Source organism: Myxocyprinus asiaticus, chromosome 31 (genome assembly GCF_019703515.2).
Source record: "Myxocyprinus asiaticus isolate MX2 ecotype Aquarium Trade chromosome 31, UBuf_Myxa_2, whole genome shotgun sequence".
Taxonomy (NCBI): domain Eukaryota; kingdom Metazoa; phylum Chordata; class Actinopteri; order Cypriniformes; family Catostomidae; genus Myxocyprinus; species Myxocyprinus asiaticus.
This window is the reverse complement of record NC_059374.1, coordinates 212,357-235,844: the sequence shown is the minus strand read 5'-3', so window position 1 is coordinate 235,844 and position 23,488 is coordinate 212,357. Positions and strand designations below refer to the sequence as shown.

General features: G+C 40.7%; 1 protein-coding gene across 5 annotated transcripts in view; it reads left to right on the top strand.

The window, feature by feature from the left end:
* Window positions 1–760: 760 nt before the first annotated feature.
* neu4 (sialidase 4) overlaps window positions 761–23,488 on the top strand; it is a 66,342-nt gene continuing 43,614 nt past the window's right edge. For 4 of the 5 annotated variants that reach the window (XM_051665193.1, XM_051665194.1, XM_051665191.1 and 1 more), the window contains exons 1-3: window positions 761–1,014; window positions 1,137–1,349; window positions 1,458–1,713. In XM_051665193.1, coding sequence (XP_051521153.1) covers window positions 1,006–1,014; window positions 1,137–1,349; window positions 1,458–1,713 — 478 coding nt within the window. In that variant the 5' untranslated portion in view covers window positions 761–1,005. Of the gene's footprint in view, window positions 1,015–1,136; window positions 1,350–1,457; window positions 1,714–23,488 lie in introns of those variants that run through there. The other variant, XM_051665187.1, reaches the window with a different exon arrangement.

The following is a 23,488-nucleotide window of genomic DNA, read 5'->3' as shown; positions in this document are numbered from 1 at the left end:
TAAAATCAGTCTGTAGTCTAATATCATCCAATGGGCCATATTAAATGCCATCCCTGATATACATATAATACACATGAGCAAAGTCCTAGATAGATAAGATAGATAAAATAGACCTTGCATATTTTAAGCAAAAGTGGACAAGAATTAAGGTGTTTTTAGCTTTTTTATATAGCGAAATAGGCAGTGAGTTCATCCCATGTTAATTTAGATGGTACATTGTAAAGAGTGAAGAATAGTCATCAGATTAAAGACAAATTAAAGTTTGGCACACAAAGTGTTCATTTACTATCTGTATTGTGTCATGATGCTGACAAGTCAAGCACTTCTAGCTCAATGCACAAACAGTGAACTAAACACTGAACAGATCTGATACACAAGACCGTCATGTACAGCGTGTGTATAGTGTGTACTAGTCACAGACACACACTTCACACACTTGAAACGTGTAACTCTCACACATCCGTTTATCTCACACTCACTTTATGAACGCTTCACTGCTGTGTAAATAACCTCTTCATCTCTTATTCTTTACTCATTTCTTTTAGCTTTCTTTTAGTTTTTTTTTCTTTTTATAAAATGTTGCATTCTTTTACTTTAACTAAGACACTGATCATAAAAAATTGTTTTTAAAAACAGGAAAAATATTAAAGTACTAAGCACACCAAAAACTTTTTAAAAACAATTTATTTGTATACATGAGTGTTTATCATTTGTTAATAAAAGGCATTAACTGTTGAGTGACTTTCAGTGAATATTGGCTGGTAACATGTAGTGGCACTAAGATGTTGTCTATGTCTATTTGTCACCACATTCATAAGAATTATGCTTTTACTGCTGATAAAATCAATTGTGAAGAAAAAACCTTTCAAAGTTTGGCTGGTTTTGTTTTTCAGCTGTCAGCCAAAAGCCTTTTGAATACTGCTGACAGAGAGCTTTCTGTCGACACAATGATGCTGACTTGGACTCGATGAACAGACACTCTGATAAACGTTTCACACATTCTGCATGTTTTCTGTATGTGCAAACAGATTTTTATACCTCAGCTCAGACAGTTTGTTTTAGTTTGTTGTTGAAGTGTTTAAGACATGTTGCATTAACAGATGTGTGTCCATTGATTTATATTTGATGTTTTTCAGTGCTGTGGCGTGATGGGCTCTCAGTATTTCCCAGCCCGCTCTGTGCTCTTCCAGAAACAATTGAGTGGAGTCACGTACCGTGTTCCTGCTCTGATCTATCTGCCTCGTTCCAGCCGTTTCCTGGCATTCTGTGAGGAGAGACTGATGCCCGCAGACGCTCAAGCACATCTGCTCGTTATCCGCAAAGGAGTTTTTCACAAAAACTATGTGGAAGTAAGCAGGACTCTAGCATATGCCAAAATCCTCAACTTGTTAAAATACAGTACTTCAGGACAAAACCTCTTACTATAATTGTATGTTGTGTTTTCCTCTCCTCCGCAGTGGAATGACATGCAGGTTTTGAGCACAGCGCAACTCCACGGCCATCGCTCAATGAACCCTTGCCCTGTTTATGATGAGTTTACTGGCAAAATCTTCCTGTTTTTCATCGCTGTTCTGGGTCACACCTCCGAGTCTTACCAGCTTATAACAGGGAAGAATGTGACTCGTCTTTGTTTTGTGTCCAGCAGCGACCAGGGTGACACCTGGAGCTCCGTAACTGACCTCACTAAGACCGTCATAGGAGACACTATTAAAGGTGATGTCTGATAGATCATATTAATCTGTTCTGTTATTAAGGTGATGTGTGTAATTTTTTTTCAATGTTAAAATTAGGGCTCTCAATTGAAAAAATTTGTAATCGAATTAAGAACAAGGTGTGCCCATAAATTAATCAAATTAATTGCAAATAATTGCATATATAAATATTTGCTCGGAAAGCCCCTCAAATAACAATAATTCAATATATAATGATAATATAATTATAAATAGTTATATTTAAATAATTACAAATATATGTATATATATATATATATATTAGTAAAAACAATAATATTCAGATAATTATAATATATTATAATTATAATATATATTATTGTATCAGAGGAGTTAATCATTATTAAGACAATATAAAAAGTGGCTTTAGAATCCAATGTATTGTTTATTTGTATATTACTGAACATAAGGCAATCATTGGTCTACAGTTCACAGCAAACAATTTTGCATTTGGATTTGCCAATCAATCCAAGATTTAATATGATTTATTATTAAACATAGTTTAACCCTTTAAGCTCTGAAGGTGTTTTTAATTTTAGGTATGCCACTGAAACAGGAAATCTTTAAAGGCTTATAACGACAAAAAACAAAAAACAAAACAAAAAAACAAGGAGGGTCAAGTGTTTGATGTCACTGTAAAGAAAACTTTTCAAATGTTTTAATGATACAGATTATGATACACTCTGAGACTCTCAGCCTAAGAAACTGCTGAAAAAAACACACAAAAATTTTAGCCAAAAATGTACTTTTTTCCCCCTTATTTTTCTTATTTGACATTATACATCTCTGGGGTGTAAATACGGTGGCTCAGAAAAACTACTTTTGTTTTGTTCCAAATCATGTCAACTGTATCTGAGAAATTTTATGTGTTGATATGACAAAGCAATCAAACGTTATAGCATTACAAAAATAATTTATCATAGTTTCCAAAAACATCTCCATGTGCCCAAAAGCCTCTCCAAACAAATAAAACATAATAATTGTACATAAGAACTTATTACACATGGAAACACAGCAATGACTAAAGGTTTGCATAGCATGGAGACATGATTTTAATAATGAGATTTCACAGAATGAGTTCCATTCTTTGTCATTTGTGTCATCATTGAGTCTGTGTCATGTATTTGGTGCCATCTCCTGGTGGCCATATGTAACATTGTGCTTCATGTGGATTATCTAATGATCTATGCATCTGATTACCTTGAGTGTGGGCTTGTTTGAAAGATAATCGCCTCCTCCATGTGATATTTTATGTTCCATTTATTTTTCCTGACATTATAAGCAAAAATGCGGCATATAAGCAACACCAACATAATTGTCAAAGACATATTATGTATTTAAAATACAAAATATAAGTGACTGTATTCCACTACAGTTACAATTTAAATCATTGGTAATTAGAATACAGTTACATTCAAGAAGTATTTAGATTACTGAAGAGATTATTTTGCATTTTATTGTCATTTGTTTCATTTAATATTTAGTCCTTTCAGATGGAAAACTTTTATACATATAAATGATGCGATCCAAAGTGCATTTGAACAGCGGTGAAACACTTTCTTATGATGTGTTACATTCATACGAGCAGACAGAGAAGTAAGTTTGAAGTAAGTTTGGAGCAGAACAAATAGAGATAAAGTTGTTTAAATTGTCAGCTTTATGCTAAGCTAAAATACTATTTCTATCCATTTTACATGCACGTTACCAGGCACGATCATATTTTTTTATCAAGAAAATTCACGTTAGATCATAATTTCATTTTTCTAGTAAGACCTTTGATATTAGGACAAAAATCATATTCTTGATAATAAATTTGTATTGTTTTCTCGTAAAAATATCAACAAAATCCTTAAAACAAGATCAATTTGATTTATCTTGTTTTAGAAGCAACACTGCATAAGATATTTAGGTTTTTCAGAGAATGTATTTTTGTGTATTTTGTCTTACTGTACTGGCAGAGTTTTTATAGTCAAAACAAGTGAAAAAATCTACCAGTGCTGAAGAAATTATCCAAAGTATTTAGAATACTTTACTGACCTTGCGTAATCTAACGGAATACATTACAAATGACATTTTACAGCATGTATTCTATAATCTGTAGTGGAATACATTTCAAAAGTAACCCTCCCAACCATGCATATACTTAGCTGCTCGCTATATTTTTGTCTGTGAGTAAAACAAATAGTCTGGTTGTATTCCGTTCTTTAAGAGATTTTCAACAACATATGACACATGGCTATTTGATCAGTTTGATGTTTTTTACTGATTACAAGAATACATACAGTGCAAAATTATTAATAAATTATCAAAACGGAACATTTCTGATTTGTCTGCAAACTTCAAAGCACTTGTTCAGTTTTGGTCATAATGTCTACATGCATTGGAAAGTAGAGCTTCTGAGCTTTCAAATGATACCTATTTTTTGTTTGTCAAGACTGTAGTTGTTAATATTTAGACAATTTCATTTGACGGGCCCATCCGAGCTCAGAGGGTTAATACTTAGAAACACATCTTGAGATCCCTAATTTCGGATTTGCGCTCCATCAAGCTGTGTTTTGAACGCAAGAGTGCATTCTCATGTTATGTTGGCTGTGTCTCATTTGGAAGGCTGCGTGCTAGATAGGATGTGTCCTTTGAAAGCTGCAGTATACCGAGTGTCCTCCTTTAAACAAGCCTCGTTTAAATGAGACAGCCTTCGTAGGACAAACGGAGATGGAACGTAACGGTTGCTATGACAGCACACCACTCTTTAACAAGCGCGAGCGCTTTGAGTGAGAAGGGAATAAAGTCCCTTTTGAAGAGAATGTATGAGGTACATTTTAGGAGAGTTATAATGATGTAAAGAGAAAAGAAAATAGATTTTACAGGTGTAATTTTAGTCTAATACTTTAATTATATATTAATATAATTATACATATTATATACTCTGAACCCATCTACTGAGGTACTTCAACTTGGGAATGAACATTACTTGCGTTTGAACATCATATTTATGGGCAAATTGGCGTCATTTTTTTTTAGACATTTCTGTTGAAGCAAAGTATTGTGGGTTATGAGTGCCCACAAAGGATACACCTCATGCATCCTCCAAATTCCCGTGAAAGATGGTTGCATTCGAAGGCTGCATTCGAAATGTCCTACTTGCAGGTTCACCACCTGATCCCTAAAAGGGGTCGTGAGAACCTTGGGCACATAGCCTGGTCGGGGTCTCAGGATCACGTGAGAGTAACCCGGACCAAACTCCAGGCACCTAACGCCTGCAGATCCCCTACCCTCTTGATGGAAGTGAGCGCAGTCAGGAGAGCAGTCTTCAAAGAGAGTGCCTTAAGCTCAGCTGACTCCAAGGGCTCAAAGGGAGCTCCTTGTAGACCTCAAAGGACTCCTGGTGCGAGGAGCGTGAGATCCGAGAACCATGTCTGAGTGGGCCAGTAGGGTGCTTCTAGGATGATCTGCTCCTCGTCCTCCCTGACCTTGCACAGGGTCTGAGCAAGTAGGCTCACTGGGGGAAAACGCATATTTGCATAGTCCAGGGGGCCAGCTGTGTGCCAGTGCATTTATACCGAGGGGTGCCTCGGTGAGGGCGTACCAAATCAGGCAGTGGGAGGATTCCCGGGAAGCAAACAAGTCTACCTGTGCTCGACTGAATCGACTCCAAATCAGCTGGACCATCTGAGGGTGGAGTCTCCACTCTCCCCTGAGGGTAACTTGACATGACAGCGCATCCACTGTGGTTTTGAGGTCGCCCGGGATGTGAGTGGCTCGTAGTGACTTGAGGGGCTGCTGACTCCAGAGGAGGAGAAGGTGGGTGAGTTGTGACATGCAACAGTAGCGTAGACCACCTTGACAGTTGATGTACGCTAACATCACTGTGTTGTCCATCTGGACCAACACATGCTTGCCCTGGATCAACGGAGACTGGGCGACCATTCCTGAAGGAGGAAGCCCAGCCGAAGCCTCTGTGTCAGACTGGAAGAGCCCGCTTTCCAATGCTGCGCTCGATAACTCACCGTCTTCCCGAGCTCCGAACAAGAGGTCGAACTCACCCTGAGACGAGCCGGCGGACTCGTCTGAGCCCCCGACCGGGGCATGCAAGCGTGCTGGGGAATGGGAGTTCCGTGGGGGGATACCCAGTAGAGGTGGTCCCATTGATGTCCCCAAATTGCCCCCAGTGCTAACCGACACGGCCTCAAACCCGTAGGCAGAAGGACTGGTGCGGGGAGCCGCTGGGGTGGCTTACGAAAGCAAGCTGTGACCGCAACGTTGCCATGGTCATTTTCTCGCAATGAGGACATGACTCATCCGCAAACGACGTCTCCGCGTGGGCAGTGCCCAGACATGTAAGACAGCGATCGTGGCCGTCAGAAGCAGAGAGATAACGACCGCAACCAGGAATAACACACAAACGGAAAGGCATCTTTAAAAAGACGTTCCATGTGTGCCGCTCTTTTTGTGAATGAAAATATACTCTTTAAGAATATACTCTCTTAGGGGGCCTGGGTAGCTCAGTGGTAAAATACGCTGGCTACCACCCCTGGAGTTCGCTAACTCCAGCCAGGTCTCCTAAGCAACCAAATTGGCCTGGTTGCTAGGGAGGGTAGAGTCATGTGGGGTAACCTCCTCGTGGTCACTATAATGTGGTTTGTTCTCAGTGGGGCGTGTGGTGAATTGAGCGTGGTTGCCGCGGTGGATGGCGTGAAGCCTCCACACGCGCTATGTCTCCGTGGCAATGCGCTCAACCAGCCATGTGATAAGATGCGCGGATTGACTGTCTCAGACGCGGAGGCAACTGGGATTCATCCTCCGCCACCCGGACTGAAGCGAATCACTGAAGAAATTAGCGCATTGGGAATTGGGCATTCCAAATTGGGAGAAAAAGGGGAAAAATCCCCCCCGCCAAAAAAAAAAAAAAAAAAAAAAACAACAACAAAAAAAAAAGAATATACTCTCTTATTTTCGCTCTGCCGAAGCGCCCAGGGGCGTTCTCTGCACTCCACGGGTGCAGAGGGGGAGAAGCTGCTAAAATACACCGTAAATCCAGCAGTTTTAAGGTGCGTCTTTGGAGGGAATTGAATTCAGTGCACTGAATACAACCACTCAGCTCCAAAGAGAAAATCTGAATGAGTGGTTGCATACCAGCTCCTTTTATACCCGTATGTCCATGGGAGTGGCATGCAAATTCCACTCACCAATTCCCATTGGCCTTTTTTAAAAAAAGCAGAGGTGTTTGGGGCTCCCAAGAGTGACCCCTAGTGTCACTACATTGACACAACGTCGAGTGAGTGACAGATAGGGAACCGATATCATCTGACGTACGAATGTTATTCAGTAAACATTCAGCATACAAATTAAAATTGTTATGTCCTAGTGAGTTTATTTAACCACAAAAGCTGCAATTTAATGAGATAAATATATAGTTTGCATGTGCTGCACACTTCAAATATGAGCACTTGTGAATGTGTGGAGATGGTGTTGTGCTGATGCCAGCTGCACTACACGTACCTTTTAATGCTCCTCCTTGGCTCATACTGGGAAAACACCATCATGAGCATCGAGTGCTATGTTTGTAGCAGATGACAGCGAATAGAGTGCTAATTCACTTTGTAGCATGAGGCACATACAGAGTACATACTTATTTAATGAAATAGCAGGCTTTTGCTGTTTAATAATCACTTTCACGTAGCAATCGGATTTTCAAGACTGCAAAGTACTGTCATCACACAGAAACACTTTAAAATAAAAGCTCCGTCAAAATAAAAGCTAAATTTAAATAAAAAAAGGTATGACAGAAATATATCACTATTGTAATGTTATGTAATATTCACTGCATTACTACTGCTACTACTAATAATTATAACAGATCAATAGTAATTGTATTATATTTAACCAATATCTCATGTCTGTGATGCTCTGTTATGCAGTACTTTATGTGAGAAAAATAACTCTAATATTGTATTTTGGATTATGCTGTGATATTATGTATAAAAGCCCTTCATTTGATAAAAAAATAATACAATATCATGTTGAAAATGAATTATACTTTCGCTTGATTAAAGTTTTAATGTATTCATTTACTTAAATACCATTTTCATGATAAAATTGAAATAATCAGTTGATATGGAGTTCAGAAAACAAAAACAATAAGTAGGTATTCGGTACTGTAACACTTACTCAAAAAAATGGTATCGAGACATCACTAGTTTTCACTAATTTGCATACAACATGGCCAAACCATCTCCATACAAGGACTTTCAGCACCACTGCACCTGTTCAACAGAGGTGGGTAATAGTGCACTACATTTATTCAGTTACATTTACTTGAGTAACTTTTGAAAACTTTTAGAGTAGGTTTAAAAGTGAATACTTTTTACTCTCACTCAAGTAAATTTCTAATGAAAATGTTTTACTTTTACTTCGTTACAATGGGCGGCATTCCTGTCGTTACATTACTGGTTTAATTTGAATGAATGCAGAATTATTGAATGGGACTTTTACAACAGCGGAAGTTCACACAGCTGCGCACGCTGTCACAGACTGTCATTCAAGCCGAGTCCATCAATGCTGCAGCATCATGCTCTTCTAAGTGAAACACTTTCTTCACTCCACACAGTAAAAAAAAGAATAGTTTCATCATGCAGTGCCTTCATTTAACACCAAGTCAAGCTGATATTTCAAGATTAAAATTGCAGCTCCAACTTAAGGCAGCACGCTGAGGTGAGTTGTGGATTTAATGATAATGCAGGCTTTTCTGTGTCATGGTGATGGTCATTTTCAGGGTGATTCTGTAAATATGGGTTCTTTTGACATCAGTTTTTAAGTGTACATTTTTAAGTCAGTGCAGCAATATATCAGTGCACTATGTCCTGCGTCCCGCATGTCATGAACAGTATTTATACATTTACCTTGCACCCTTGTGGGGGTACTGGAATCTATCGCAGGTACTTCGGGCTGAATAAGGCAGGGAAACATCCTTAACATGTGGATTAAAGTGCCTACTCTATAAATATATGTAAACATCCAAATTAAGTGTAAATGCCTTTTGCTCTGCAGTTTGTGTGATTGACAACTGGAGCACAAACATACAGCATTTCTGCGGTTTTCACAGCGAGGTGCGCACGTGAGAGATTGTACGGCAAAAAGAGAGTTCCGTGACCAGGGTTGGTGCCCTATGCAGACTGCGTACTCTGCATTTAGCGAGCAGCGGTACTGCTGTACAGAACTAATGATCTAAATTCTTTTGACACTGAAAACTGTAACTATACTGAACTAAGAATCCACACAGAACTTTAAAAGCTATGAAATAGCAAAGTAGGGATTAATAAAGCATGATCTTACTTTGGTAAATTTTTCAGCATTATATATAATGTCCCTCTGGGACATTGTTCACATTTTCACAGCAATAATTACTAGAAAGGTTTCCAAACCTCTCTTCTTATGGATAAATTCATCCAGATCTGACAAGAACCCTTAAAGGGATAGTTCACCCAAAAATGAAAATTCTCTTATCATTTACTCACCCTCATGCCATTACAGATATGTATGACTTTCTTTCATCTGCTGAACTCAAATGAAGATTTTAGAAGAATTTCTCAGCTCTTTTGGTCTATACAATGAAAGTGAATGGGTGCCAACATTTTAAAGCTAAAAAAAAAAAAAAATCACATAAGTCAGCATAAAAGTAATCCATAAGACTCTAGAGGTTAAATCAATATCTTCAGAAGTGATTCTTCTTCTTGTGGTCAACCACTGGATAACAACAGACACACATATAAACAGAGAGTCCAAAGAAAATACTTGATGACATAAAAAGACATAAAAATGTACCAACAAAATAGAAAAAGGGTTCCACATATTAATTAATTACATATATTTAATCCAAATGGTTCTCCACTGCTCCTCCCTGGCAACCCTTTAGGAAGGCCAAATAAGTGCCCCACTTCTTGCCATAAGCACCAAAACTGCCCAGCCGTCAATGCAACATCTTTTCAAAAGCCGCCACTCTGCCCATAGTGCTGCACCACTCATGAAATGAGGGTGCACCAGCCGACTTCCATCCCCCGAAATCACCTTGTAAGGACCCAGTTTTTTATGTTTTTGTTCCTTACCTTAATACCCGCTCCATCACCCAAAATACAATATCTGGAGCAGAATAAAATCTGAGTGCTCAAGACCTCACAGACATAACTCTGAACCCTCAAACAAAACTCTTGAATCTTAGTACAGAACCAAAAAACATGGGCTATGTCCCCATCCTCCAACTGGCATCGCCAGCAAGTTGGTGTGTCTTTAAGGCCAAGCCTATACAATCTAAAGGGAGTCCAATAAAAATGATGCAGAATCTTAAATTGAATGAAGTGCACCCTTGCATCCATAGACATAGACTTGACATTATTTGTTATTAACATTTTTATTGATTCCATACACAAAAACCAATAAACACAACATAAAATACGGAATCAGTTTTAATCACAAATTAAAACCCCTCCCCCCCGAACATCCCCCACACCCAACACAAACACACATTACAGTGGTCTCTTACAATTATAACAAAACATTTGAAACAAACTAAAAAAAAAAAAATACTTTCAAAAAACAAGAGAGCACTTACACATCAAACTAAAAATTAAAAATCCCTCTCCACTTCCCCTCCCCGAGAACCCTCCAAGAAATCCAAATATCCACCCCACTTCCTATTAAACAAATCCCACTTTCCCAACCTTCTGTTGATTGCCTCCTCAAATGCCGCAACCTCACTCATCTCCCCACACCACTCCCGAAACGAGGGTGCCCCAGCCGTCTTTCACCCCCTAAGTATTATTCTTCTGGCCACCATAACTCCGGCCAGGACCCAACCTCTCAAGTGGCTATCCCCAAAATGTATGACCTCCCCATCACCCAAAATGCAGAGTCTGGGGCAAAATGAAAACCATGTGTCCAACACATCACACATAAATCCCTGAATCTTCAACCAAAATTCTTGTATTTTAACACATCCCCAAAAAAAATGGGTTGTGTCCCTGTCTTCTGATTGGCATCGCCAGCAGGTGGGTGTATCTTTAAGACCAAGTCTATACAATCTAGAGGGGGTCCAATATAATCGATTCAAAATCTTAAATTGTACCAGATGCACCCTTGAATCTCTAGATGTAGACTTGACGTTTTTTAGAATCTTAGCCCACACTCCCTCTTCCAATACCAAATTTAAATCTCTCTCCCATAATCTTTTGAGAGAAGATGAAGCTCCATCCCTCAGACTCTGAATTAACAGGGAGTAATACACTGATGCCTCTTGACCTTTTCCAAAAGCAGTTATCACCACTTCTAGAGTATCTGCCATTTAGGGGGGTGTATGCTACTCCCAAAAATAGTACAGAGCAGGTGGCACAGCTGTAAGTACCTGAAGAACTGAGATCTAGGAATCCTGAAATGTTGGACCAAATTTTCAAATGATCTCAACTCACCACTCTCATATAGGTCACTGAGTGTATTAACACCCCTCTCAATCCACTCCGACCAGCAGAAAGGGGACTCAACAATACGCAACTTTGGGTTTAGCCATATGCTCGAGGCAACATTTAAACAAATGTCTGAATTAAACACTCTGGACACTTTTGTCCATAGCGCGTGCAGATGCGAGATAACGGGGTGTGACTTAACTTCTCCAATTTGTTTAGTAGAAAGGCTTTGTAATAGTAAAATAGGGGCAATAACTTTCTGTTCAATTCCAAACCAGGGAGGAGCTCTCTCAGGTGGAAGTGACCAATTAACTAAATGTCTGAGACTGAATGCATAATAATAAAACAATATTTTGAGTAGGCCTAGCCCACCTTTGTCAATCGGTCTATGCAACTTGTTGAAATGTAACCTGGGACGATTTCCATTCCAAATGAAGGACTTCACTATGCTATCAAATTGCTTGAAATAAGAGAGGGGGACATCTACAGGGAGAGATTGTAGAAGGTTGTTGAGTTTTGGAATACAATTCATTTTAATAACATTAACCTTCCCAGTCATCGATAAATGTAATGAAGCCCACCTGATCACATCACTCGAAAACCTTTTTATTAAAGGGTCAAAATTAACTCTGACTAAATCACATAATTTTGCTGGGAATAAAATACCCAAATACTTAATGCCCTGTCTGGGCCATTGAAAAGCGCCCAGCTGAAAAGCCGTTACTGGGCAGTATGCAGTCAGAGCTAAAGCTTCAGATTTAGACCAATTAACTCTGTATCCCGAAAATTTTGAAAAGGAATTAATAATTTTGTGGAGACAAGGCACAGATGTAGTGGGGTTGGAGACGAATAATAAAATATAATCTGCGTAAAGTAAAAGCTTATGCACCACGCCTCCCGCCGTCACCCCTGGAAAATCATCCTCCTTTCTTATCGTGGCTGCTAATGGTTTCAGGGCAAGACAGAACAATAATGGGGAAAGAGGGCAACCCTGCCGAGTGCCCCTATTCAGAGTAAAATAATCTGAAATTAATAAATTTGTTAGACTTGACATTTTTAAAAATCCTACCCTATTCTTCATCCTCCAGTACTAAATTCAAGTTTCTCTCCCATAACTTCTTAAAAGATGTTTAAACACCATCCCCTAGACTCTGAATTAGCCAGGAATAGTACGCTGAAGCCTCGTGACCCTTTCCAAAAGCTGCAAGCACCATCTCAAGAGTGTCTGCCTCTTTAGGGGGCTGTGTACTACACCCAGAGGTGGTACAAAGTAGATGGCACAGCTGTAAGTACCTGACGAATTGAGATCTGGGAATCCCAAACCACTGTATTTTTTCATTTTTTTTTTCAATTAACATTTTTATTGATTCATAAATATATAACAAAATAAAAAAAACACAACATATATACACTGAATCAACATTTAACAATTAACCCCCCCAGTACCCCTCCCCAATCACCAAACCCACTCTAACTCCCAACGAACACCCCTGTGGTCACAAATAGATACACACACACAGACACAAAACAAAAGCAAAAAAACCAACAACAAACAAACAAACATAATAATCATATATAATTAAAACAAAACATCTCTCTCCCAAGTCCCTCCCCAAGAGCCCCCCAAAACAGCAAGTATTTACCCCACTTCCTGTCAACCAAATTCTGAACCCCCAGCCTTCTGCTTAACACCCCTTCAAAAGCAGCCACTCTCCTCAACTCCGCACACCACTCTGAAAATGAGGGTGCCCTATCCGACTTCCATCCCATTAAAATAATTTGTTTGCCCACCATAATGCTGGTCAGAACCCAGTTTTTTATGTGTTCATCCTCAAAATGTATGAACGCCCCATCGCCCAAAATACAGAGTCTGGGGCAGAGTGAAATTTGAGTGCCTAAAACGTCACACAAAAAACTCTAAACTTTCAACCAAAATTCCTGGATTTTAACACACCCCCAAAAAGCATGGGTTGTGTCTCTGTCTTCAGACTGGCATCACCAGCAGATGGGTGTGTCTTTAAGACCAAGCCTATACAATCTAGAGGGGGTCCAAAAGAATCTATGTAAAATCTTAATTTGCATAAGGCACACCCTTGCATCTCTAGATGCAGACTTGACATTTTTTAGAATCCTAGCCCACACTCCCTCCTCCAATACCAAGTTTAAATCTTTCTCCCATAATCTCTTGAGAGAAGCCAAAGCTCCAGAGATGGAGACGAATAATAAAATATCATCTGCGTAAAGTAAAAGCATATGCGCCACGCCTCCTGCCGTCACCCCTGGAAAATCATCCTCCTTTCTTATCGCGGCTGCTAATGGTTTCAGGGCAAGACAGAACAATAATGGGGAAAGAGGGCAACCCTGTTGGGTGCCCCTATACAGAGTAAAATAATTTTAAATTAATCCATTTGCTTCTACTGCTGCTACAGGGTGTCTATAAAGTAACTTGATCCATCCAATAAAAGTATTTCTGAACCCGTATATTTCCAAAATCTTAAAAAGATAATCCCATTCTACCATATCAAACACCTTTTCGGCGTAAGGTAAGATGTCAGCGACCGGAGACTGATCATTCTCCACTGACCACATGATATTGATGAAACGCCTAATGTTATCAGAAGAGCTGCGGCCCCGAATAAACCCCACCTGATCTATAAGAGATGTCATAACATTACTTAATTGGTTAGCCAGAATTTTTGACAATATTTTTACATCTAGCTGGATCAGGAAAATTGGATGGTAACTCTTATACTCGCATGGATCTTTGTCCTTTTTAAGAATCAGACTGATCCGGGCTTGTGTCATGGTTGGTGGAAGCTTTCCATTCTTTAATGAATCCGTATAAACTTCTAACAAAGGTGGGGCCAGTTCTGTAGCATAAGATCTAAAAAAATTCAGAGGCAAAACCATCTGGCCCTGGAGCCTTGCCTGTAGGCAAGGCCCAATTACCTCGCCGAGCTCCTCCAAGGTTATCTCAGAATCAAGATAATTTTTTTGCTCAGTCGAAAGTTTAGGGATTTCTAATGGTTCCACAAAATTTCTAATATCTTCAGAAGTAGACGAAGATGTGGAACTGTAAAGATCAAGACAGAATTCTCTAAAATTAATTAAACTAATATCAATGGCCGAGGAAAATATTTCACCACCAGCAGATTTCACTGAGGGAATGGTAGAAAAAGACACTCTCTTCTTTAAATATCTAGCCAAAAGCTTCCCTGCTTTGTCCCCTGACTCACAGTATGACTGTCTTGCCCTGAATAACCAAAATTCCACCTTCCGTGACAAAATAGTATTATATCTGTATTTCAATCAGGTCAATTCTCTGAGGCCCCCAGATTACATTCGGCACTTCAGCTCTGCCTGGCACTTTTAATATTCCCTTCCAACTCCACGAGTTCTCGTGCTTTGGATTTTTGGATGAATGAGGCATACTATATGATCTGACCCCTAAGAACTGCCTTAAGTGCCTCCTGTTGATTCAGTTCGCCAGGCGCCCGCCCAGGTTCAGCGGTATTCACTTCACCTTGGTCAACAGCGAAAACGCTGCCACCCTCCGCACGGAGATCGCTACCCTCCTACGAAAGGACGCAATAGAACCTGCCCCTTATGAAGAAAGGGTTTTACAGCCCCTACTTCATCGTACCAAAAAAAGGCGGTGGGTTGCAGCCAATCTTGGACCTGCGAGTACTGAACCGGGCTTTACACAGACTTCTGTTCAAGATGCTGACGCAGAAACGCATTCTGGCCTGCGTCCAGCATCAAGATTGGTTCGCGGCGGTAGACCTGAAGGACACGTACTTCCACATCTCGATCCTTCCTCGACACAGACCCTTCCTGTGGTTTGCATTTGAGGGTCAGGTGTATCAGTACAAAGTCCTCCCTTTCGACCTGTCCCTGTTTCCTCGCGTCTTTACGAAGATCGCAGAGGCTGCCCTTGCCCCGTTAAGGGAGGTGGGCATTCGCATTCTCAACTATCTCGATGACTGGCTAATCCTAGCTCACTCTTGAGACATGTTGTGCGCACACAGGGACCTGGTGCTCTCACACCTCAGCCGACTAGGGCTTCGGGTCAACTGGGGAAAGAGCAAGCTCCTCCCAGTTCAAAGCATCTCTTTTCTTGGTTTGGAGTTGGACTCAGACTCCTTGACGGCGCGCCTTACGAACGAGTGCGCCCAGTCGGTGCTGGCCTGTTTGAAAGTGTTCAAACAGAAAACAGTGGTCCCACTGAAACTTTTTCAGAGGCTCCTGGGGCATATGGTGTCCTCGGCGGTGGCCACCCCGCTCGGGTTGGTGCATATGAGGCCGCTTCAGCACTGGCTCCAGACTCAAGTCCCGAGATGGGCATGGCGCCACGGGACACACCGCGTGGCCATCACGCCGGTCTGTCACTGTCTTTTCAGCCTTTGGACCGACCTCTTGTTTCTACGAGCAGGTGTTCCTTTAGAACTGGTCTCCAGGCGTGTCGTGGTCATGACAGATGCCTCCAAAACGGGCTGGGGCACTTTTTGCAATGGGCACGCAGCCGCCGGCCTCTGGACGGGTCTGTGACTTCATTGGCACATCAACTGCCTCGAGTTGTTGGCAATTCTGCTCGCCCTGCGGAGGTTCCGGCCGTTGATCCAGGACAAGCACGTGTTAGTTCGGACAGACAGCACGGCAACGGTAGCATATGTCAACCGCCAAGGCAGTCTGTGCTCTCATTGTATGTCACAACTCGCCCGCCGTCTCCTCCTCTGGAGTCAGCAGCACTTCAAGTAATTGCGAGCCACTCACATCCCGGGCAACCTCAACACTACAGCGGACGCACTGTCATGGCAGGTTACCATCAGAGGAGAGTGGAGACTCCACCCTCAGGTGGCCCAGCTGATTTGGAGTCAATTCGGACTGGCACAGGTGGACCTGTTTGCCTCCCAAGAGTCCTCCCACTGCCCACTCTGGTATGCCCTCACCGAGGCTCCCCTCGGCATAGACGTGCTGGCACACAGCTGGCCCCCTGGCCTGTGCAAATATGCATTTCCCCAGTGAGCCTACTTCCACAGACTCTGTGCAAGGTCAGGGAGGACGAGGTGCAGGTCATCCTGGTAGCACCCTACTGGCCCACCCAGACGTGGTTCTCGGACCTCACACTCCTTGCGACAGCCCCCCCCCCGGCAAATTCCCCTGAGGAAGGACCTTCTTTCTCAGGGACGGGGCACCCTCTGGCACCCACGACCAGACCTCTGGAATCTCCATGTCTGGCCCCTGGATGGGACGTGGAACCTGTGGTGGTAGACACGATCACTCAGGCTAGGACCCCCTCTTCGAGGCGCCTGTATGCCTTTAAGTGGTGTCTGTTTGCTAAGTGGTGTTCTTCCCAACGAGAAGACCCCAGAGATGTGCAGCCGGATCAGTGCTTTCCTTCCTGCAGGAGAGGTTGGAAGGGAGGCTGTCCCCTTCCACCTTGAAGGTGTACGTTGCCGCCATAGTAGCACACCACGACGCAGTCGACGGTAAGTCCTTAGGGAAGCACAACCTGATCATCAGGTTCCTAAGAGGCACCAGGAGGCTGAATCCCTCCAGACCGTGCCTCGTTCCCTCGTTGGACTTCTTCAGGGTCTACAGAGAGCCCCCTTTGAGCCTTTGCAGTCAGCCAAGCTTAAGGCACTCTCCCTGAAGACTGTCCTCCTGACTGCGCTCACTTCCATCAAGAGGGTAGGTGACCTGCAAGCGTTCTCTGTTAGCAAAACGTGCCTGGAGTTTGGTCCGGGTTACTCTCACGTGATCCTGAGACCCCGACCGGGCTACGTGCCCAAGGTTCCCACCACCCCTTTTAGGGACCAGGTGGTGAACCTCCAAGCACTGCCCCAGGAGGAGGCAGACCCAGCCCTGTCGTTGCTGTGTCCGGTGTGCACTTTACGCATCTATCTGGATCGCACGCAGAGCTTTAGAATCTCTGAGCAGCTCTTTGTCTGCTTTGGTGCACAGTGGAAAGGAAGCACTGTCTCCAAGATATGGGGTGGACATGTTTTCTTTAGTGCTGGCTCAAGTAAGAGCAGGGGAGTCATTATGTAGATAAGTAAACATCTACAATTCAAATGTCTCAAACAGATTAAAGATAAATTAGGAAGAGTCATTATTGTTTTAGCAGAAATTCAGGGTCAGAGGTTGATTTTGGCTAATATTTACACACCAAACGCTGATGATCAGGGCTTTTTTATAGATCTTGAAGGGATGTTGCAAGCTGCTGGCACCCCACATGATATAACATTGGGAGGAGACTTTAAACTTTTGATGGATTCAGTCCTTGATCATAGTGAAGCAAAATTCTGTAAGCCCCCGAGCAACATTGACACGTCACAGAATGTGTAAAAATCTTGGTCTTACAGATATTTGGAGACTTTTGAACCCATTTGGTAGGGACTATACATTTTTTTCATCAGTCCATAAGATTTATTCTAGAATAGATTTTTTTTTAATATCTAAATCCCTCATTTCATCTGTTGTTGATTGTTTAATTGGAAACATTTTAGTCTCAGATCATGCCCTGGTGAGTTTAGAGGTGTTGAAACATATGGTGAAAAAGAAATCATATAGTTGCCGCTTTAATGTAAAATCCTGATTTTCAACAAATGCTAAAGATGGAAATCAATGTCTATATGGAGACCAACTGGTCCTCAGTATCCTCTGTGGGCGTGGCTTGGGAGGCACTTAAGGCAGTTTTTAGCAGTCAGATCATACAGTATGCCTCATTCATCAAAAAAAAAAAATTCCAAAGCACAAGAACTTGTGGAGTTTGAAGGGAATATTAAAAGTGCAGAGGCAGAGCTGAAGCTTGAATGTTGTCTGATGGCCTCAGAGAATTGACTCGATTGAAATACAGATATAATACTCTTTTGTCGCGGAAGGTGGAGTTTTGGTTATTCAGGGCAACACAGTCATATTTTCAGTCAGGGAACAAATCAGGGAAGCTTTTGGTTAGATATATAAAGCAGAGAGAGTCTTTTTCTACCATTCCTTCAGTGAAATCATCTGGTTGTCAAATATTTACCATATTTACCTGCCATTGATATTAATAATGCTTTGAAAGAATTCTATCTTGATCTCTATAGTTCCATGTCTTCGTCTACTGATGAAGACATTAGAAACTTTGTGGAACCATTAGAACTTCCTAAACTTACAACTGAGCAAAACAATTCTCTTGATTCTGAGATAACTTTGGAGGAGCTTGGCAAGGTAATTAAGGCCTTGCCTACAGGCAAGTCTCTGGGGCCAGATCTTATGCTACAGAACTGGCTCCACTTTTGTTAGAAGTTTATATGGAATCATTAAAGAATGGAAAGCTTCTGCCAACCATGACACATGCCCGGATCAGTCTGATTCTTAAAAAAGACAAAGATCCAAGCGAGTGTAAGAGTTACCATCCAATTTCCCTGATCCAGCTAGATGTAAAAATACTGTCAATTGTCTGGCTAATGTCGTAGCAGATTTCCCAAAACAGCAATCGAAGATTTCTCAGAGGCGCAAAGTTCTGATTCCAAAAATAGACTTATTACAGAGTAACAAATCCGAGGTGGTCCATGGAGCATCTGAAATTACATTTCAGAATCATGCATTTTTTATACAGTTTCTGTTCCACCTTCCCTCTTTGAGTGATGGCCTCTTCATCCAATAAAATCAACTTATGCCCCCTAGTTTCATCATCACCATCTCCCTTCTAGCTGGTCATCCTGACCCAACTTGCTTTAATGATGGCAAAAGCATGACTATTTTATTTTATATGCATAAAATATACTGTTATCACTTCATATGGTTACATATTTTATATTAACTAACAATCATTACTTTCTGCATTAATTTGTTTAGTATATTAAATGTTATTCCTTATTACAATCATTGGTTACACACATTCCTTTAAGATGGTAAATGTGTGCACACCCACATACATTTGTTTCATCTCATTTCTAGCACTAATTAACGCACATGGATCCTATGCCTCTTTCAGGCAGAGACCAGCCAGTGCCTGTCTTTGTTCTAATTAAAACATTAGATCATCCCTTTACTCTCTTTATTAATTTGATTAAATGATTTCCGTTAATACAGTCATTGGTTACACACATTCCTGTAAGATGGTAAATGTGTGCACACCACATACATTTGTTTCATCTCTTTTCTAGCATTAATTAATGCACATGGATCCTTCGCCTCTTTCAGACAGGTACCAGGCAGTGCCTGGCTTTGTTCAAATTAAAACATTAGATCATCCCTTTACTATCAGCACACACATTTTTTCTGGGTCATTCAAAGAAAGGGTCATACACAGAGAGGCTGTAATTCTCCATCAAGCTGCATTTTTCCATTGATTTGCACTTTAAGTAAATGATAATTAAATCAATAAATGAATAATTAAATATATAACATATTGAATAACATTCATAATGCAGTTATTCATAGTATATTGATTACACATTGTCATTTTTAGATCTCTGCATATTGCATATGTATTATTTCAATTATTAATTGAATGATTAAATATAAATATTCCATATAATCCCTCTGTTGGGACTTCCTACAAAGTCCCACTAACTAAGCCTAATTCAAGGGTGCAACTTCACAATCCATTCCCTTCACCCATCACTTTCTATTGACCAATTTTAGGTTACACAGTCTCTCTTATCAATGACAGATCATAGAACAGCACTCCTGTGGAGCATCAGGACCAAACGTCTCCCCCCATGCTTAAAGAGAGGAGTAAAATATCCTGTCTCCCTCAACCCTACACTCAAGAGAGAGATAATATTGTGTCATAAGCATGAGCATGTAAATGGTTCAACGGTTATGTAGAATATAACAGAATATACCATTCAAAATCATAACATTTTGATTAGATAATATAACAACAACCATAAAGATCAAAATCAATAAATATATCAAAAACATCAAAAAATATTAGAAATAACTTAACACTAAAAGTTATTTTCTTTCAAAGATCCTGTTTGACAAAAGATCTTCGACACAGTTACTTTATGCGTAATGTAGAGGGCCACCACTGGGGAAAGGCTAGGCTAGCACTTACATCCCAGGGCATGGCTCATCATTCATCTCCCAATATATATTCATTGGAGGAATCAGTTTCCTCCCATTTTTGACTTTCTGTCCATCCAGAAGAGCTGTCATTGTAGTGCAGTGGACCATTCACTTTGATCAATGTCATCTGCTTCCTTGTTGCTCGGATCAAGAATGATTTGATCAATGGTAACCAAACAGAACACATACACCCCCCTTATCTGCTAATATCCAATTTAATACCTGTCGATTCTGCATTGTCATTCTACTTGTTGCATCTACCTGTTCTTCTAATGAGGATAAAGCAATATCAGTATAATTGATAAACCTCTGTTGATTGTAGTAAATATAATTGATCCATTCTGTATTCTTGTTTGGTGTTATCCAAACAAATATTGACTCAAATCCTGCCTTTATTTTATTTCTAGTCTTATATTCATTAGGTATACATCTAGGCTGACCTATGGAGTCTAAATATACTCTAGGGTCTGGTTTATAAGGTTTTTAAGATCTTTTAGCTCTATGATTCTTCTCATTTTACTTAATAGGCAGTCCTGTTTCCCATTCCACTATGTTGACCTCCTGAACAATCCATATTCTAGCACATATTCCTTTCCATTCTCACGGTAAGGAGGCCATACGTTTCTTTTTTCCACAGACCCAAAAGAAATCTGCTATAACTACAGTCTGATCTATATACAACTCCAATGAAGGTAACGCTATAGTTTGATTTTCACACTGTTCTGGGGTTATTCCCATTCCCTTGTTTACTCCTGGAGCTAGCTTAACTGGAGTTCTGAGTAGCACACCTGAATCCCATGGAGTATCTTTATCTATATACCAAACTGTAGCACATATTCCATTGAATTTTCCCAAATAATAATTTCATATATTCTTTTTATAACATTCATATTCTTGCCTATAATCTATCTTGTACCATTCTGGGATTTCCACTTCTTCTTCTGCAACTTAAGTGTGTTTAGTCATGTCCCAATTTCTACACCAATCTCCCCAATCTGGCCTATAAATGTGACTATTGTAAGTCTGACTGCCAAAATAAGCTAGACACTCAGCTGGACAATAGGGTCTCACATCCTTACTTAGATGACAAAAGTTTCTGTTAAACTTAGCACATTCTCGATAGTCATGTGGATTAGGGACTACTAAGTGGGTGATGGTGCACACAATAAACAATTTTCCTTCCCTGCCTCTTTTGCTGTATACTTTGCCCATTCATAACAAAGGTTGTTTTGTGCTAGTTGCCACAACACATTTTCATCTTGACTAATTTTTCCCTTATCATTATTTAGACTAATGACTCTTTCTCTTTCTAACCCCTGTTCTATTTGTGTTACTGTGAGATCGTTCTTGAAACCAGTCCAAGCCTGTGAAGTTGATTCTATTGAAATCTGGTCCTTCTCCTGGTTCTTAGGGGTCAGTGTGGCTTGGACCTTCCGTGTCTGTTGTAGCATGTATGTTGTCCCCAGTATCAGGCACATTATCAGACTCATCTTCCATCTCCTGATGGTCTGTCAGTGTATTTCCCTCTCCACGTGTAATTTCTTCTTGGCCTTCCTCAACTTGTACATTTTTTCAGCATCATGTGGCCCTTCTCCTGGTGTCTCTGGATCTTCAGTATTGTTTCCTTCAGATTCCTCTTCAGGCCCTTCTCTCACACTGGGTACCCTGGTGCAATGATTTAGATGGTATCATGTGGTGCTTCCTTCCACTTGGACTGCTGTTGGGGTTGCCCTTACCACTTTATAGGGTCCCTCTCTCCTGGGCTCATTCCACTTTCTCCTGAATACTCGCAGATACACCTGATCACCTGGAACAATTGTACAGGGTATTCCAGTTTGACACAGGCGTGGGTCAACCCGTAAGCATTTCTTGTGGGGTTAGATAGGTATTTCTGATAGTTTGCATGTGATAGCTCATTAAAGCAAGAGGCAAAGCATCAATCCAATTGAGCTTAGTGATCGCACATATTTTGTTAAGTTTGGCCTTGAGGGTACCATTTACCTTTTCTACCATTTCCTGTGATTGTGGATGATAAACACATCCTAGTCTCTGTTTTATTCTTAGTTGTTGGAATACTTTCTTTACAGTTTGTTGTATAAACACAGATCCATTGCCTGTACTAATTTCCGACGGTATTCCAAATCTAGGTATTACCTCTCTTGTTAGAAATTTGATTATTGTTCCTAATCCCTGATCTGCTGATGGTACTGCTTCCAGCCATCTGCTAAATCTGCATACTACCACAATCATATAGCACTTTCATTGCACTCTCTTTATCATGTCCACATAATCAATAACCAAATGTTTGAATGGTCCTTCTGGTACTAGTATGTGACCTGTGGGTGTTATTATTCCTTTTCTGACATTGTTTTGAGCACAGACTTCACACGTGGACAGAACTCATTAACTTTCGCTTGCAAAAATGGAGAATAATATCCCTGTTGTTTAATTTTCCTTATCACTTCCCCCCTTGTGCAATGGTCAAAACCATGCACATCTGAAATAAGAACATTGAGAAGCAAAGTTGATGCAACAGTCTGTCCTTCATTTTAGCGCCATATACCTTGTGAATCTTTCTTGGCACCCCTATGTTCCCACATAGTGTGTTCATATGGGCCTGCTTCCTGTTGAATTCAAATTATATCATCCAGTTGTGGTTGTGGTTCAGTAAGAACCAATGGTGCTAATACTGCTACTTGACAGCCAGAAGCCATTTTGGCTTCTAAATCTGCTGCATTATTTCCCTTGATGACAAAGTCATTGGCCTTTTTGTGGGCTTGACATTAAATGATAGCCAATCTTTTAGGTAACATCATTGCAGAAATCAACTGAATGTTGAATTGGGGTTCCCTCACTTTTTCTAAAACCTCTTTATTTCCATACAGCTCCAAACAGGTGACAAACACCATGAGCATAAGCCGAATCAGTGAAAATATTAACTGTTTGTCCTTTAGCTAACTGACACGCTGCAGTAAGAGCTTTCAGTTCTGTTAGTTGAGCAGAACAAGGTTGCGTACAATGTTGTGATATTACCGATATAAAGACATCTCTGTCTTGTTTCACAACTGCATATCCTGCATGATTTCCCAAATGATCCCTGAAACAAGACCCATCTACAAAATAAGTGCCATCTGCTTCAGAGATAGACTCAATATCTGGCCTTAATCTAGTGAATGCTAATGAATTAGCTAACCAGTAATGTGGTGTTCCATCATGGGCTAAAGGAATCAATTCAGCTGGGTT